This window comes from Neoarius graeffei, chromosome 16 (assembly GCF_027579695.1).
Source record: "Neoarius graeffei isolate fNeoGra1 chromosome 16, fNeoGra1.pri, whole genome shotgun sequence".
In the NCBI taxonomy this organism is placed as follows: domain Eukaryota; kingdom Metazoa; phylum Chordata; class Actinopteri; order Siluriformes; family Ariidae; genus Neoarius; species Neoarius graeffei.
Genome location: NC_083584.1, coordinates 13,494,544 through 13,513,600, shown reverse-complemented (window position 1 = coordinate 13,513,600; position 19,057 = coordinate 13,494,544). Strand labels below are relative to the sequence as shown.

The window sequence follows — 19,057 nt, the reverse complement described above, 5'->3', positions numbered from 1 at the left end:
TTTGAAAACACCCTCACGAATGACGTTCACAATTTGTCACAAGCTGTCGCAGCCCAGTGAGATACTAGCTTAATGGTCTAACCAGAAGGGAACACAGTCGAGTGTGTACCTCCACCAAGCCACATAACATCAAAATCAAATCATTTGAACCTAGGATAATACTAAAGCTGTCCACCAAATTCCATCCAGATCTGTTCACTGCTTTTTGAGTGCCTCACCACAAGAAGGTTCTGGGTTCGAGGCAGGCAGGGGCCTTTCTGTGGGGAGTTTGCATGTTCTCCCCGTGTCTGTGCGGGTTTCCCCCACAGTCCAAAGACATGGGGTTAGGTTAATATGGGACGGCCTTGGGCCGAGGTGCCCTTGAGTGAGGCACCTAACTCCCAACTGCTCCCCGGGCGCTGTTAGCATGGCTGCCCACTGCTCTGGCTATGTATGCGTACAGTCATTGCTCATGTGTGTTCACTGCTTCAGATAGGTTAAATGCAGAGAGGAATTTCACAAGCGTGAGATGAATAAAGTCGTGCTTCATTTTGAGTAACGTTGGGAACAGGCCAAATAAATAAATAAAAAATAATAATTTCCCTGGATCCACATATACATCCGGATTGGCATGAAAATCTAAATCAATTGTTCCTTGGTCCATGACCCACCTTTCCACCAAATTTCATCCAAATCCGTTCACCACTTTGAGTTACATTGGGAACAGACCAAAAAAAAAAAAAAAAATCATGGATCCGCATACATAAGGATTTATCAAAAGCTAAATCAATTGTTCCTTGGCCGATGGTCCATCTTTCCTCCAAATTTCATCAAAATCCATTCACTAGGAGTTATGTTGGGAACAGACAATAAAATATAACCTCTTCCAACACAGTTGGTGGAGGTAATAAAGAATGGTGTGTAACCATTCAAGCTTGCTGTGAAGGAGTGCAGTTTTACAGGAGTCATCTCCAGTGTCCGCACTTTCTAACAGACAAGTTTCCACCACAGGAAAGTCTTCAGGACCGAGGAGTTTGAGCTTTGTGTTTTCTCAGGAACATGACCAGCTTTAAAATAATCTTCATAAATTCAGAGAAAAGATAGACCGGGGGGGAGGTAAGGGAACACATGTTTTGTGGACATTCTACAATGTTTTTAAAAAAAATTCCTTAACAAGTAAAAATTATGGTATTAGAGGACGTGCCGTTATAGGAAAATAAATCTCTGCATATTAACAGTGACTCTACTTCACCACACCATCTGGTTATTGATCACATTCCTATATTGAAAATTTTGATTTAAAGTGCAATTCTGAGATGACGGTTCAAGAGGATGCATTTTACAGACAGTACAGGTGCTGGTCATATAATTAGAATATCATGAAAAAGTTGATTTATTTCAGTAATTCCATTCAGAAGAGTGAAACTTTTATATTATATTCATTTATTATTACACACAGACTGGTATATTTCAAGTGTTTATTTCTTTTAATTTTGATTATTATAACTGACAACTAATGAAAACCCCAAATTCAGTATCTCAGAAAATTAGAATATTGTGAAAAGGCTCAATATCGAAGACACCTGGTGCCACACTCTAAATCAGCTAATTAACTCAAAACACCTGCAAAGGCCTTTAAATGGTCTCTCAGTCTAGTTCTGTAGGCTACACAATCATGGGGAAGACTGCTGACTTGACAGTTGTCCAAAATACGACCACTGACACCTTGCACAAGGAGGGCAAGACACAAAAGGTCATTGCTAAAGAGGCTGGCTGTTCACAGAGCTCTGTGTCCAAGCACATTAACAGAGAGGCAAAGGGAAGGAAAAGATGTGGTAGAAAAAAAAAAAGTGTACAAGCAATAGGGATAACCGCACCCTGGAGAGGATTGTGAAAACAAAACCCATTCAAAAACGTGGGGGAGATTCACAGAGAGTGGACTGCAACTGGAGTCAGTGCTTCAAGAACCACCACGCACAGACGTATGCAAGACATGGGTTTCAGCTGTCGCATTCCTTGTGTCAAGCCACTCTTGAACAAGAGACAGCGTCAGAAGCGTCTCGCCTGGGCTAAAGACAAAAAGGACTGGACTGCTGCCGAGTGGTCCAAAGTTATGTTCTCTGATGAAAGTAAATTTTGCATTTCCTTTGGAAATCAAGGTCCCAGAGTCTGGAGAGGCACAGAATCCACGTTGCTTGAGGTCCAGTGTAAAGTTTCCACAGTCAGGTGATGGTTTGGGGTGCCATGTCATCTGCTGGTGTTGGTCCACTGTGTTTTCTGAGGTCCAAGGTCAACGCAGCCATCTACCAGGAAGTTTTCAAGCACTTCATGCTGCTGACCAACTTTATGGAGATGCAGATTTCATTTTCCAACAGGACTTGGCACCTGCACACAGTGCCAAAGCTATCAGTACCTGGTTTAAGGACCATGGTATCCCTGTTCTTAATTGGCCAGCAAACTCACCTGACCTTAACCCCATAGAAAATCTATGGGGTATTGTGAAGAGGAAGATGCGATACGCCAGACCCAACAATGCAGAAGAGCTGAAGGCCACCATCAGAGCAATCTGGGCTCTCATAACACCTGAGCAGTACCACAGACTGATCGACTCCATGCTACACTGCATTGCTGCAGTAATTCAGGCAAAAGGAGCCCCAACTAAGTATTGAGTGCTGTACATGCTCATACTTTTCAGTTGGCCAACATTTCTAAAAATCCTTTTTTTGTATTGGTCTTAATATTCTAATTTGAGATACTGAATTTGGGATTTTCATTAGTTGTCAGTTATAATCATCAAAATTAAAAGAAAAAAACACTTGAAATATAAATCAGTCTGTGTGTAATGAATGAATATAATATACAAGTTTCACTTTTTGAATGGAATTACTGAAAAATCAACTTTGATATTCTAATTATGACAAGTACCTGTAAATAGGCTTCATTGTTTGATTTCAAGCCATTTTCCTCATACTGACAAATTTAATAAATTTGCCAGATAGATCTCCGTAACTAATATAGAAATGGTTCCACTTGTGATGCCACAAAATTAAATCTTTATTTTATGTAAATACAGGCTTAACAAGAAAGCCAGTTCCTGTTCTGAGATCAGAGTTTAGCATCAGGTCCTGGTCGTTCCACATCGAGTGTTAAGGAGGCGGCTGCTGGTTCATCCACCAGCCAGAAGAGCTCGCCCTGGGTCGGCGCAACGAGGGCTGCAGGCAGGACTGGACCATCTCCACCCTCCAGTACTTGCTGTGAAGGTCAAAAGGGGGAAGGAAAAAAAAAAAAAAAAAAACAGAAGGAAGGGTCAGTGTGTGCAGAGGTTTACTTTCAATATAGAGCATAGTTCCCCCCCCCCCCCCCAATTACAGAATTTATTCCTCTTTCATGGAGGAAATACAGCAGAACAGCAACAGAACGTGTGAAACTCATTTTTATACATGCCTTGAGCACAGGGGCTTTGCTGCCTCCAGTGGATACGAACACCACGCATCGGGCTGCGTTCACCACAGGCAGTGTGAGGGTGACCCTCTGAGGAGGTGGTTTGGGAGAGTCACTAATCGGAGCTACAGTCTTCTGCTTTTCCTGACAAAGACAAATCAAAAGTAATAAAGAGCAGGTTCCAGACTTTTACATCACCAGTATGTACTTGCTGAGTTTATACAGTGTGTCGATGATGTAGAACAGACTTTAGTCATCTAGCTCATGCTGAAATGTGTAGGCAGTGTGAGTGGACTTCAAGCTCATTAATAACAGCACCCTTCAAATAAGTGCTGAGATGAGAATATACAATTTACATTTATATACACACACACACACACACACACACACACACACACACTACTGTGCAAAAGTCTGATTCACCGTTTTTTTTTTCATACAAACTTTGTTCTAGATTTCTATGTTATTGAGTCAGTACAAAAATATTTTAGAGTTCCAAAACACTTTTCCAGCACAAAATCAAAATGTTACAGGAAAAAAAAAAAGTTTCTCTGAGCAGCATATTCCATAAGAAAAGCACTTTTCAGATTTAAAAAAAAAAAAAAAAAAAAAAAAAAAAAAACCACACCCCTGACAATAAAGGCAACTGGGTTTTGGTGCAAAATTAAGAAGCGAGTGCGACAGTCAAAGTGTCCAGAAGAACTGGCTGGTTCTGGAAGACACTCAGTAAAGTCTACAGCTCATTTCCTTATAAAATTCATTGGACCTGAGACTTTTTTTTGGTGGGTTTTTTTTCTTAAGCAAAGGGTTGTCTCACACCAAATATTGACTTTCATTTATTATGGCTTACTGCTTATAAATACTTAACACTGAAACATCTTTTCCCACATGGCTCAGTATTGGCCTTGGGGTGCTCCTGCTTAAACCTCTGCTCAAGCAGTTGCATGTAATTATCATCGTGAAGCTGTTCATTGGAGATCCTATAGCTCTTGTTAAGTTCTCTCTCAGCCTGAGTTTCCAAGTTAACATTTTACCTTTGTTTGTTCCGACTCTGCGCGTTCATAGCCACCCCTCACCATTTTCAGTAGAAAACCATGCCAGATGACCTCCACCTTGTTGAGTTCATATTCTGTGAGCTCCCAAGCTTGGACACTATCAAGGTGGCGGGATTGTACACACGGTTAGCAATTTCACCACAGTTGACAGTCGGATCCACTTATCAGCCAGGACATATTTTAACTCATTCCACTTCTCAAACACTGCGCCTATTCTAGCATGAATAGATGAGATGTCCGAGTTGCTGATGGTGTATCCCAAGTATTTGAAACTCCTGACATTATTCATCTTCTCCAAGAGTGATCAAACTTTCCTGGTTCATTAGCTCTTCATTGGCATTGAGCATTATTTGTCATGTCATACGACATTTGAATTCCAAACCGTTTAAATGGAGTCATCATAGATGGTAAGTACAGACTGAAGTTCTTCTGTCGAGTTGGCATATACAACTTGGTCATCAGCATAAAGGAGTTCGGTGGCACAACTTTGACTGAACATTCCATGTCCCAACAGCTAGCCGCTGTGTTCGGGGATCAGGTTGTTGAGGCCCCTGCCTTCGACTGCCGCACAATCCACACTGCACCGGCCCACCTACTACTACTACCACCACCACCTCTGTGGGTGGTGAACCCACAGGAGGTCGGACCCACGTCACCGCTTCGGGCTGAGCCCGGCCGGGCCCCGCGGGCAAAGGCCCGGCCACCAGGCGCTCGCATACGAGCCCCAACCCCAGGCCTGACTTCAGGGTGGGGCCCCGGCTGCACCATACCAGGCGACATCACAGTCCTTGTTTTGTTAATTTCCATAAGGGGTTTGGTGAACTGCTCTTGGTCTGGCCTGTCACCTAGGACCTGTTTGCCTTGGGAGACCCTAACAGGGGCGTAATGCCCCCGACAACATAGCTCCTAGGATCATTCAAGCACACAAACCCCTCCACCACAATAAGGTGGCAGTTCTAGGAGGGGATCGCAGATACAAGCAGCCAAAATGAGTTTCCTTCGCAGGGTGGCTGGGCGCTCCCTTAGAGATAGGGTGAGAAGCACAATCACTCAGAAGGAGCTCGGAGTAGAGCCGCTGCTCCTCCACATTGAGGGGAATCAGCTGAGGTGGCTCGGGCATCTTTTTCAGATGCCCCCTGGATGCCTCCCTGGGGAGGTGTTCCAGGCATGTCCCCCTGGGAGAAGGCCCCAGGGAAGACCCAGGACACGCTGGAGGGACTATGTCTCTCGGCTGGCCTGGGAACGCCTCGGTGTTCTTCCCAAGGAGCTGGCCGAGGTGTCTGGGGAGAGGGAAGTTTGGGCTTCCATGCTCAGACTGCTGCCTCCGGATAAGCGGATGAAGATGAGAGATGAGACTTTGACCAGATGGTGATGTTTTAGCATGCAGCTCTCTAGGAGACACTTCATTAGGAAAGCAATATTTTAGTTTAAATTTAGACTCAGGTAGCCTTTTGGATACATCACATTTCATTATTTAAGGCATTTTTGGTCTACAGCATTTCTTTATATGTGCCCCAGACTTTTGCACAGGAATGCAAATAAAAATTTTCCAGATCTTAGAAAGAAATTTAAGAATATTATAAAAGTTGTACTTTGTTTTTCAGTACCAACACTGAAACTTCAAGCATCAGCCAGTATGGATAGCCAGATAGTAGTATTTATTTTTCTTTAAAAACTAAGCTTTAAAGTTCAAATTTTTTTAAAACTTTAAGCATATAAAAGTAAGGGGGGGGGGGGGGGGGGGGGAGATACATACCTGTAGCTAAAAACATGGAGAGGACAAAAAAAAAAGCAGCTTTTTTCTTTCTTTCCAAATTTCAGTTAAGTCACTTTCATGGCAAATGCATACTAAAAAGTAAATTTTAATTAAAAAAAAAAAAATTTTCCAAATCCAACACCAATCTTTTCCTTTTTTTGTTTTAAAAACAAGATCAGATTCTTTTTTTCACTAACATTCAAGTCACCGCTTTTGTCTGGCATCAGCCTGATACCAGTCTTTGGATCAGCGTCATCTCCAATAACCAGCATAATAAAAATCATAATACTGAATCAGTCCCAGACTCACATCTTTTGAAGTTTTCTTGCTATTGTACCTGCTGTACTCAACAATGTGCACTTCAGGAGCAATGTAAAACAGACTGTGGGGTTTAGATGGACTACCAGAGCACATTATAAAAGTAGAATCCAATAAACATTGGATTCTTTAAACGTTAACTCCTGTTATCTTAATACAGCAGTGTCCGAGATAGCATGTAAAGTTCCCCCATCCTGGTTTGCTAACATTGTGTAACTTAATGCTTACGTACTCAGACGCATGATGTTGGTTCAAACTGTTTCTTTCATAAAAGACATCCTGTAAATACAACGGTAACATTTTATTAACCTTATTGTTATTGTGTGGTGGCTTGAGTTCTTTGGCCAAGCTGTAGTAGGCTCTGTTGTAAGCCAACACTAATGTTACCGGTAGCTCATGCTGATTGGTTGCAGTTAGCTGGCTTGCAAACTAATTATTCACCGAGTCTGAGGTGGATAATTGTTTTAGCAAAAAAAAGTAAATTAAATTTTTCAATCTTCAAAAGTGGTATGCAAATGTAATAAAACGGGGTTGGTCAGCCAGCGTGGACACCTTATGCAACTTATGTCACGGAGAGACTTAAGGTAAATGTAATAACAGCATGGAGCAAACTTGTCACTTTTCTATGCCGACTCACAAAATACTTTACTTTGAAATCGATAAAAAATCACAATTCAACCTTACCTTTGAGTAGTTTTAAACCAAACTTCGTAGCCTCTTTAGTGCTTTATGAAAAAGAGTGCACTGTTCCTAAACTGCAAATTCTTCCTCACTTATGGTCACAAAGCAATTGGCCACCATTTTGAAGTCTCACTCAAGGCGATTATCGAGAAATGGTCCCAATTTCTCCACCAATCAACGAGTGTTATTTCCTATAAAAATCACCTGCACATTTATACATAATAATGCTGCTGCATGTCCTGGTTCTGTAGGGATTTTACATCAGGACAGATAGATTTTGTATGATGGAGGGCAATTTACAGTGGAAAGTTAAGAGAATTCTGCTCAAGATCTCATCCAGGGCCTCACAGAGCCATGAGAAGACTCAAATGTGTTAGCATTCAGGTCTCACCTGTAATAACGGGTGGTCTGGGAAGAGAGAGCATGTGTGTCCGTCAGGCCCCATACCAAGCAACAACATGTCAAACACCGGGGTTTGGTCTGTCTTGAATGCCTACAGAGACATGAAGTCAATCAGACTGACAAATTTGGCTGAACTTAAGAAAACATGTTGGAAATGTGCATTGTAACCGATGTACCTTACTCAGCTTTCTGGCGTAATCCTCTGCACACTCCTGCACCGGTAAAGACGGCTCGATCGCCAAAACCCTGTCATCTGGAATATTAATCTTTGAGAACAATTGGCTCTAAAAATAAAGAAGTCATGGATGGATTAGTGAGGACACTTTGCCTCCACCAGGCTTGTCACAATTCTTAAATACAGAATCAGAAAATATTTGTGCTGTGATTAATCATTAAATACCACCATCATATGTGCAACATAAATATTCCACATGGCAAAGAGTGGGTGTACATATTTATAGCAATTATTTTTATTCAATACACAATACTGTTTTCAATTTGATCTTTCATTAATATCTTGTAAAAGATTACCATTTTGTTATTTATTAATAAATAAAGAGCATCATTATCTTAAGGGTATACAAACTTTTGCTCTCAACCGTATGTACAGAATGCATCTGCAAACATGAGAATCATCATTCTAAATTTTCATAACACCAACAGGCTGAGTTCCCATCTGAACCTCGATCATGAGGCTCGGACATTTGCACATCAGCACACGCTTCCATTTACCTTATAAAGCCCATAAGTGCTCTCGGGATCATCAAAAGGAACCAGTCGCTCATCACAGAAGCCCACCAGCCATCGGCTGCAGTCCAGGTTCGGCACCGCAGGCAGCTCCTTACTCAGGATGGACACCAGACTTCCTCCAGAGAGACCGAGGGAAAAAGAACTAGCGCCACTGCTGAAGGCCTTCTCAGCCCGAGATGCTATGAGATGGGCCAGAGCTGGGCCGAGCTCAGCTGCCGAGATGAACACCACCACTCTTCTGTCTGACATCGTCCCCTGAGATCACAGGTGGGAGGAGACAAGTTTAAATATCCTCAGATGGGAGGCCAATAATAAAATATGGGACAATTGTGGTTTGATTGGGTGTGCAGCAGGGGTGTTGGGTGTGGCTAAAGGGATAGAACAGGATGAGGTAAATAAGCCTTGCCACCCCAAATACGATTACATTTCTAAGTGGTTATTTATTCCTGTGCAATTCATGCAGATTGAAAAGCTCCATAAGTATTACTCTTCACATTGACGGGATATGAGCAATCACATGCTCTGCTTGGCTACTTGACAACTAGGCTATCAGCTCATATACTGTGAGCAGAGAAAAACAAGATGGCGGAGTGTGTTGCTGAACCAACCGAGGACAAAAAAAAAAAAAAGCTACTCTAAAAACAACCACCCCCCACGAGAGAGAGGAAAAAAAAAAAAAAAACCACACATGAAGTGAAAGTATTCGTTAGTAAGAACACTTTTCCAAGAATTATTGCATTTTTTCACAAATTGCTACTTTAGTTTCACCGGTTTGTTTACATTCTAAGTGGAAATGATTGTCAGACAAGTTATTTATTGAATTTGTAAAAAACATGCACTGGATTTTAAGAAATGGTGAATGTGGATAGAATAAAACAATTATTTTCACTCAGTCTTGTTGTACATGGCTTATAGTCACCTCGGTGCTATGTGCTTCGTCAGCTACTAGCTGACCTACGACTTGATTTCATGGAATAACTTAAACATTAACCATTTTGAACCAGTTCCTACAGGACGACGACTAGTAACATTGTCCCTGCATACCAATAAGTAAAGAAAACACTTGTGGGGAAATTAAAGCAACAGGGTGGTGTAATGCAACCCAACCTGAAGCCAAGTAACTATTAAAACAGGAAGTTAACCATTTCCCAAGAACACCACATCCTGAAGTGTTTAAATCCTCTTATACCACAGCAACTGACCAACAGTTACAGTTTATTTACAGTAGTGCTTGAAAGTTTGTGAACTCTTTAGAATTTTTTTTATTTTTCTGCCTAAATAACCAAAAATCAGATTTTCACACAAGTCCTAAAAGTAGATAAATGGAACCCAATTAAACAAATGAGAAAATATTATACTTGGTCATTTATTTATTGAGAAATTATGGAAAATTACATACTTGCCACTCACAGATGTGTGAACCCCTTGTGCAGCAATAACTACAACTAAACATTTCCAGTAACCGTTGATCAGTCCTGCACACCAGCTTGGAGGAATTTTAGCCCGTTCCTCCGTACAAAACAGCTTCAATTCCGGGATGTTGGTGGGTTTCCTCACATGAACTGCTCGCTTCAGGTTGTTCCACAACATTTCGACTGGATTAAGGTCAGGACTTTGACTTGGCCATTCCAAAACATTAACTTTATTCTTCTTTAACCATTCTGTGGTAGAACAACTTGTGTGCTTAGGGTCGTTGTCTTACTGCATGACCCACCTTCTCTTGAGATTCAGTTCATGGACGGATGTCCTGACATTTTCCTTTAGAATTCGCTGGTATAATTCAGAATTCATTGTTCCATCAATGATGGCAAGTCGTCCTGGCCCAGATGCAGCAAAACAGGCCCAGTGTTTTCCTTTCTCCAAACATAACACTTCTCATTTAAAGCAAAAAGTTCAATTTTGGTCTCATCCATCCACAAAACATTTTTCCAATAGCTTTCTGGCTTGTCCACATAATCTTTAACAAACTGCAGATGAGCAGCAATGTTCTTTTTGGAGAGCATTGGCTTTCTCTTTGCAACCCTGCCATGCACACCATTATTGTTCAATGTTCTCCTGATGGTGGACTCATGAACATTAGCTAATGCGAGAAAGGCCTTCAGTTGCTTAGAAGTTACCCTGGGGTCCTTCGTGACCTAGCTGACTATTACACGCCTTGTTCTTGGAGTAATCTTTGTTGGTCAACCACTCCTGGGGAGGGTAACAATGGTCTTGAATTTCCTCCATTTGTACACAATCTGACTGTGGATTGGTGGAATCCAAGCTCTTTAGAGATGGTTTTGTAACCTTTTCCAGCCTGATGAGCATCAGCAACGCTTTTTCTGAGGTCCTCAGAAATCTTTGTTTGTGCCATGATCACAACACATTTGTGGAAATGTAAGATCAGACTTTGATAGAGCCCTGTTCTTTAAATAAAACAGGGTGCCCACTCACACCTGATTGTCATCCCACTGATTGACAACACGACTAATTTCACCTTCAAATTAATTGCCAATCCTAGAGGTTCATATACTTTTGCCACTCATATGTAATATTGGATCATTTTCCTCAATAAATAAGTAACTAAGTATAATATTTTCATCTCATTTATTTAACTGGGTTCTCTTTACTGTTAGGACTTGTGTGAAAATCTGATGTTTTAGGTCATATTTATGCAGAAATGTAGAAAATTCTAAAGGGTTCACAAACTTTCAAGCACCACTGTATTTAAAGAATGACATCCTACTCATTATCCATTTAAAAGTTGTAAAAGATCAGTGAAACAAGTTCTCACTTGTGTAAAAAAGGCACCATTACAGAACCCTAAATCAACACCTTCCAACCAATCAGATTTGAAAAATCACCACTATAAGCATTACATCACTGGTTTAGACTACACTACTGTATGAAAGAAGAGACATTATGTACCATTACATCATTTGTCAGGATTGCAGTCTTATGTAAAGAAGACATTACTGATCAACATAACCATTAAGCAAAGAGCAGAATGTGCAAGCAAAGATAAATCTCAAGAATTTAACTTAACTATTTAGTTTTAACATCTTGGAGCTTTTGGAGAAGTGTGACCGCCGCCTTTTTAATAAAATAAGAGAGCATCCTTTACATAGCTTCCTTGCTAAATCATCTGAGCGCATTAGAAATAGAACTTGTATAAGATCAAGATAAAAACACTGTACATTTTAAGGATAGTTCAATAGGTTCATATTTAAACATGTGATCTAATTTCCCCTCTTTTCTTTTTAGATCTCGTCTCATCTCATTATCTCTAGCCACTTTATCCTTCTACAGGGTCGCAGGCAAGCTGGAGCCTATCCCAGCTGACTACGGGCGAAAGGCGGGGTACACCCTGGACAAGTCGCCAGGTCATCACAGGGCTGACACAGACAACCATTCACACTCACATTCACACCTACGGTCAATTTAGAGTCACCAGTTAACCTAACCTGCATGTCTTTGGACTGTGGGGGAAACCGGAGCACCCGGAGGAAACCCACGCGGACACGGGGAGAACATGCAAACTCCACACAGAAAGGCCCTCGCCGGCCCCGGGGCTCGAACCCAGGACCTTCTTGCTGTGAGGCGACAGCGCTAACCACTACACCACCGTGCTACCCTTCTTTTTAGATTTTGAGGTATTTTTCATACCTGTAAATATCATTCCTCTTTTTTTAAAAATCTCTTACATTTGTAACATCTGACAAGTATTTTTATCCAATGAAAAATATTTTTAAATAAAAAAAAAAAAAAAAAAAAAAAGAGTGGCAATCAGAACAGCCTGCCTGCTCCAGTTTCAAGAACAAGTAGCAATCAGAACAGCTTGTACCAGTTCAAGCATGCCAAACATGGGTCTCGATCAGGTTTATAAGAGCGTAGTCCAGAATGATACTTTTATAAAGCATTTCAAGTTTAACCCACATATCTGAAACAGGGCTTTAATAAAATAGCACACAACAGGTCAAAACTGTGATGGAGGAGGTTCAGAGCAAACCTACTGGAGATAAAAGCAGCTACAGTTACACTGCTTACATAGAGGAACTTGTGAAGGGTGTCTGGTTGAGCCAGGAAGAATTCTGAGCAGAGCATTTTTTTTTAAGGATTTTCCACTAGGAGACCAACTGGTCTGGGCAATACAATCACAGACCCCAGAGTCCATGCGACTGCACCGCTGCGGCATATTCTGTGATGCAAAATGGTTCACCAAAATCACCACACAGACAAACACACTACAGTGACTACACAGCTATCAAGAGCAATTACCAAGCACAAACGTTATGTCAAAGACACTCAAAGTTACACAGTAATGATATCGGATTCTGACATCAGCCATCTCAGTAACCAAATTTTAGTTTTGTTTTTCTTAACCAACATGATCTTGTGTGTACATCTTATAACATAGATCTTCGTTTTCCTTGTTAAATATACACTACCATTCAAAAGTTTGGGGTCACTTTGAAATGTCCTTAATTTTGAAAGAAAAGCACTGTTCTTTTCAATGAAGATCACTTTAAACTAATCAGAAATCCACTCTATACATTGCTAATGTGGTAAATGACTATTCTAGCTGCAAATGTCTGGTTTTTGGTGCAATATCTCCATAGGTGTATAGAGGCCCATTTCCAACAACTATCACTCCAGTGTTCTAATGGTACAATGTGTTTGCTCATTGCCTCAGAAGGCTAATGGATGATTAGAAAACCCTTGTACAATCATGTTAGCACAGCTGAAAACAGTTGAGCTCTTTAGAGAAGCTATAAAACTGACCTTCCTTTGAGCAGATTGAGTTTCTGGAGCATCACATTTGTGGGGTCGATTAAATGCTCAAAATGGCCAGAAAAAAAAAATGTCTTGACTATATTTTTCTATTCATTTTACAACTTATGGTGGTAAATAAAAGTGTGACTTTTCATGGAAAACACAAAATTGTCTGGGTGACCCCAAACTTTTGAACAGTAGTGTATAATTGCATGGTACTTGGTTAATTAATTGCAACTGATTGAACCAAATGATAAAGACATAACTTGGTTTAGAATTTGGTCTCCCAGTGAAGCTGGTTTGGCATTGACTAGGAGACCAAGTCTGGCCACTGGGAAGCCATTTGGTCTCCCAGTAACTATGTTAAAAAATGCTCTGGTTCGGAGTCTAAGTTCAAGTCATTAGAAGACTAAACATAGCTCTGATTTTAGGGGGGAAAGAAGGCATACATCATATTTAATGCATTTATATATAGTGCACAGGTTCCCAAGCCTGGTCCTGTCCTGAACACTAGTGTTTTCTGCTCTGACACACCCACTTCAATTCAGGAAGGACTGATAATGAGATGATTTAACTAATCAGGTGAAACACTATAATATAGAAGAGAGGAGAGGAATTCTCCACTCCAGGACACTGCATGAATTAACCTGAGTGCTATAATAGGATCTGATAAGAAACCTGGACAAGATGCACCTAAGAGAAAGCACAAAATAAAGCCAGTAACATTTGCACGTGGTAGCATACTATATAAGATAATGCAACTAACCATAACAGCATGATCTATTCTTAACCTCATAGCAAAATAACTGATGCATTAATTACCTGCTCCGCTTTCTAACCTGTTAGGAAGTTGACTGTAGCTGGTTGAGCTGTTTCCTTCCTCATACGACGTCATACAAAGCCAATCAGCAGCCTGAGGAGCTGCAGCTGCCTTCATGTGTTGAGCGGAATTACCGTAAATACGGCTCACACGTGCTCTGTGCTGGCGCTGCTCATGCGCATGCGCAGAATGCCCAGTACACAAGAGCCTAGGTGCACACATAGTCGTAAATACTCTCTTTCTTTCTTTCTTTCTCTTGATCTATAACTACTTTTTTTCCTCCGCTCAGAGAATCTCCTTTACTGTAAAAACATTTCCACAGACACTTTTATGATCACAGAATAGATGTCTATTCATTCATTCATTAGCCTATTATCAGAGGTGGACAAAGCACCCAACTTTATTACTGAAGTCAAAGTACAGATCCCACTGGTCAAATGTTACTCTAATACAAGTGAAAGTTCATCTCATTATCTGTAGCCGCTTTATCCTGTTCTACAAGGTCGCAGGCAAGCTGGAGCCTATCCCAGCTGACTACGGGCGAAAGGCGGGGTACACCCTGGACAAGTCGCCAGGTCATCACAGGGCTGACACATAGACACAGACAACCATTCACACTCACATTCACACCTACGGTCAATTTAGAGTCACCAGTTAACCTAACCTTTGGACTGTGGGGGAAACCGGAGCACCCGGAGGAAACCCACGCGGACACGGGGAGAACATGCAAACTTCGCACAGAAAGGCCCTCGTCGGCCACGGGGCTCGAACCCGGACCTTCTTGCTGTGAGGCGACAGCGCTAACCACTACACCACCGTGCCACCCCAAATGAAAGTTGTCCAGTCAAATTTTTACTTAAGTTAAAGTCACACTCACATTCACACCTACGGTCAATTTAGAGTCACCAGTTAACCTAACCTGCATGTCTTTGGACTGTGGGGGAAACCGGAGCACCCGGAGGAAACCTACGCGGACACGGGGAGAACATGCAAACTCCGCACAGAAAGGCCCTCGTCGGCCCCGGGGCTCGAACATACTTAAGTATTAAAAGTTCATTTTCTGTCAACGCATTGTTGTATTATTGCCACAATGCTTACAAAACCTAATGCTGTTACCAAAGACAGAAATGTGAATTCACAAAATGAATGCATGCTGTGCCATCATGGTGGTTTAACGTTAAGCTAGCTAGTCAGTGAAGCTCCACCTGACACACTAGCAAACTCTTTTCAAACTCGAAATCATATTGGGTAGCTAACGCTACTAGAAAAGAAAGATTTCTACATTCTGTTTATTTGGCAACATTATGCTAAAGTTTATTTCTGAAAGGACTTCAGATAAGTTAACGTTATTCATGTTAGCATAACTCCGTTTTTACATGCTAACTAACAGTGTCCAAGTTAACTAGCTATGTGTAAACGTTAGCCATGGACAAGGCTACGGCAACTTGGTGGGCAAATCTATAGAAAGTCATTTGACTAACCAGACTGCATAGTTATTGCAACATTATCGCTAGCTCTAAAAGCACAGACAACTTCATTGCAAGCTTTCTCTTGGAATAAAACGTCTACATGCTTTAATATGCTTCCGCAGGTTGGACGGAGAGTTTTTGTAGGCCGTGATGTGGTTCGTTTTAGGCAAACAAAACAAACGTTTAAAATGAGACAAATCTTTAATCCTTTCAGAAAACTGAAACATGGGTTCGAGGCCATGGGTGCGTGCATGCTCCAGAAGAACAGCCTCCTTCCATTCTGCCATCAACTGATCGTGTTAAATAACGCTGCTGAGAAATCACTGAACTTGATTTTATCCAGTCTATGGACGTGACGTGACCCTAGTGATTACTGATCGGCTGTCTCAGTGTCACCTGCGAAAAAAAACATCACGTTTTAGAAAAGAAAAAACATCCACTTTCAAAGCTGCGTCATAGTAACGAGTAATGAGGACCTTAACAGAAATGTAGTGGAGTGAAAAGTACAATATTTGCCTTTCAAATGTAGTGAAGTTAAAGTCATAAGTTTCCAAAAAAATAATACTCAAGTGAAGTACAGATACTCAAAAAGTGTACTTAAGTACAGTACTCAAGTAAATGTATGTCGTTACTGTCCACTTCTGCCTATTATTGTTATAAACCAGATAGACAACATTAAACTGTAGATTCAGAACACGATGCGAGGATATTACATGGTTGCACAAAGATATGAAGTTTACTTTCGAGTGGTGAATGTATATATCACGAGTGAGTGAAGTGAACGAGTGCTATAGTTTTCAACATGAGAAGATAAACTTCATATCTTCGCACCACCATGTAATGTTCTTTATATTATATGGACACATCCACACACAAAAATAAAATACACGAGTTAATCAAAAGAATTGTAATTTTGAACCGGTTCACCATTTTGACCACGCACGTCAAGTCAGCGGGAAAACACTGGGAGTGACATCATCGGAGTGAAATATCAGGAATTATTATACATACAGGACACTTTTTCGATGGAATAAAAACATGTTCTATTCCCTTCTAGCGGGTTTCATTTATTTGGTTTGATAGCATGTAATATTGTTAGCATATCGCTTATCCTACGTGTATTACGTCACGCTACCCAATGGAGAATGAGCGTTGAATATGGTTTACGATATTGCATGGTTGTCAAGACAACACGACGTCACATGTCGGAGACGTAAAACTTCCACGCTGGCAAGCAACTGTGACAATTTGTAAACAAACATGGCCGCCCGGTTTGCTTCGTTAAATATGGAAGATTTTGAGAGAATTTTGAAAGAGAAAGATGCATTGAACACCTGAAAGGAATGTGTATGTATAATAATAATAATAATAAAATGGGCGGCACGGTGGTGTAGTGGTTAGCACGGTTACCTCACAGCAAGAAGGTTCCGGGTTCGAACCCAGCGGCCGGCGAGGGCCTTTCTGTGTGGAGTTTGCATGTTCTCCCCGTGTCTGCGTGGGTTTCCTCTGGGTGCTCCGGTTTCCCCCACAGTCCAAAGACATGCAGTTAGGTTGACATGGGGCGGTCTTGGGCTGAGGTGCCCTTGAGCAAGGTACCGAACCCCTGACTGCTCCCCGGGCGCTGTAGTGTGGCTGCCCACTGCTCTGGGTGTGTGGGTGTGTGCGTGTGTTCACTGCTTCAGATGGGTTAAATGCAGAGGATGAATTTCACTGTGCTTGAAGTGTGCATGTGACGAATAAAGGTTTCTTCATTCTTAATAATAATAATAATAATAATAATATTGGCAGGGCGGCACGGTGGTGTAGTGGTTAGCACGGTTGCCTCACAGCAAGAAGGTTCCGGGTTCGAACCCAGCGGCCGGCGAGGGCCTTTCTGTGCAGAGTTTGCATGTTCTCCCCGTGTCCGTGTGGGTTTCCTCCGGGTGCTCCGGTTTCCCCCACAGTCCAAAGACATGCAGGTTAGGTTAACTGGTGACTCTAAATTGACCGTAGGTGTGAATGTGAGTGTGAATGGTTGTCTGTGTCTATGTGTCAGCCCTGTGATGACCTGGCGACTTGTCCAGGGTGTACCCCGCCTTTCGCCCGTAGTCAGCTGGGATAGGCTCCAGCTTGACTGCGACCCTGTAGAACAGGATAAAGTGGCTAGAGATAATGAGATGAGATGAGATGAGATAATATTGGCTGGCTTTTTTTCATGGTCTATCAGATATATTACCTTCAGCTACTCGTCTTCGACTCATTCCGTATTATGCTAGCTGAATGGAATATATCTGATATACCATGAAAAAAAGGAAGCCAATATTATTTAAATATGTCACTCAGATCCATGATGTATTTCGTATGAAAAATGCGAGTTTTTCAACACGAGAAGATAAACTTCATATCTTCAAGTCAACATGTGATTTTCTTTTTATTATATTGACACATTCACACAAAAAAGTCCCCAAATTTATCAAAACAATTCATCAATTTCCTCACGAGTGACATATAGAAATATATGTCACAGTTTTGAGTCTCCATGTCCCGGATGGAGCTTGGATGAAAAATACAAGTGATGTATTTCCCAATAAAACATGCATGTTAAAAAAAAGTTAAAGTCCTTCCCGCGCCGTGTGGCGCATCGGGCGGCGCCAATCTCCGTTTCCGCAGCCCTCGGCCTCTCGCCTAGCTGCCAGGCACATGAAAACGAGGAAGGCCAAAGAGGAGATACATGGATGTGGTGAGCGAGGACATGAAAGTGGCAGGTGTAGTAGAGAACGATACGAAAAACAGGGAGCAATGGAGACAAAAGATCTGCTGTGGCAACCCCTAATCAGGAGAAGCCAAAAGAAGAAGAAGAAACCTTTATTTGTCACATGCACACTTCAAGCACAGTGAAATTCATCCTCTGCATTTAACCCATCTGAAGCAGTGAACACGTGCACACACACCCAGAGCAGTGGGCAGCCATACGAGAGTGCCCAGGGAGCAGTCAGGGGTTAAGTACCTTGCTCAAGGGAACTTCAGCCCAAGGCCGCCCCACGTTAACCTAACTGCATATCTTTGGGGGAAACCGGAGCACCCGGAGGAAACCCACACCGACATGGGGAGAACATGCAAACTCCGCACAGAAAGGCCCTCGCCGGCCACGGGGCTCGAACCCGGACTTTCTTGCTGTGAGGCAACCGTGCTAACCACTACACCACCGTGCCGCCAAACTCTCTTTAGAAGGTTTGGATGGATTGTAGTGTACTATTTAATGCACATTGGTTTATCTAATTTTATTTACTGTTCAAGATTTTTTAAAGGTGTTAAAGGTGCATCATGTAAAAGTGGAAATTTTCCACACATCAGTAGGATTCACATTGTTGTCTCATCTCATCTCATTATCTCTAGCCGCTTTATCCTGTTCTACAGGGTTGCAGGCAAGCTGGAGCCTATCCCAGCTGACTACGGGCGAATGGCAGGATACACCCTGGACAAGTTGCCAGGTCATCACAGGGCTGACACATAGACACAGACAACCATTCACACCTACGGTCAATTTAGAGTCACCAGTTAACCTAACCTGCATGTCTTTGGACTGTGGGGGAAACCAGAGCACCCGGAGGAAACCCACACGGACAACATGCAAACTCTGCACAGAAAGGCCCTC

The 19,057-nt window shown here is 41.9% G+C and overlaps 1 protein-coding gene across 1 annotated transcript; it reads right to left on the bottom strand.

Moving 5' to 3' along the window:
* Positions 1–3,009: 3,009 nt before the first annotated feature.
* On the bottom strand, positions 3,010–14,060 carry pgls (6-phosphogluconolactonase). Its single transcript, XM_060941985.1, has 6 exons — positions 13,957–14,060; positions 8,365–8,637; positions 7,809–7,916; positions 7,622–7,723; positions 3,424–3,564; positions 3,010–3,231 (listed from the first exon to the last, which is right to left on the bottom strand). The coding sequence occupies exons 2-6, from the start codon at positions 8,629–8,631 to the stop codon at positions 3,085–3,087; spliced, it is 765 nt and encodes a 254-aa protein (XP_060797968.1). The 5' UTR covers positions 8,632–8,637; positions 13,957–14,060; the 3' UTR covers positions 3,010–3,084.
* Between the last annotated feature and the right edge of the window lie 4,997 nt (positions 14,061–19,057).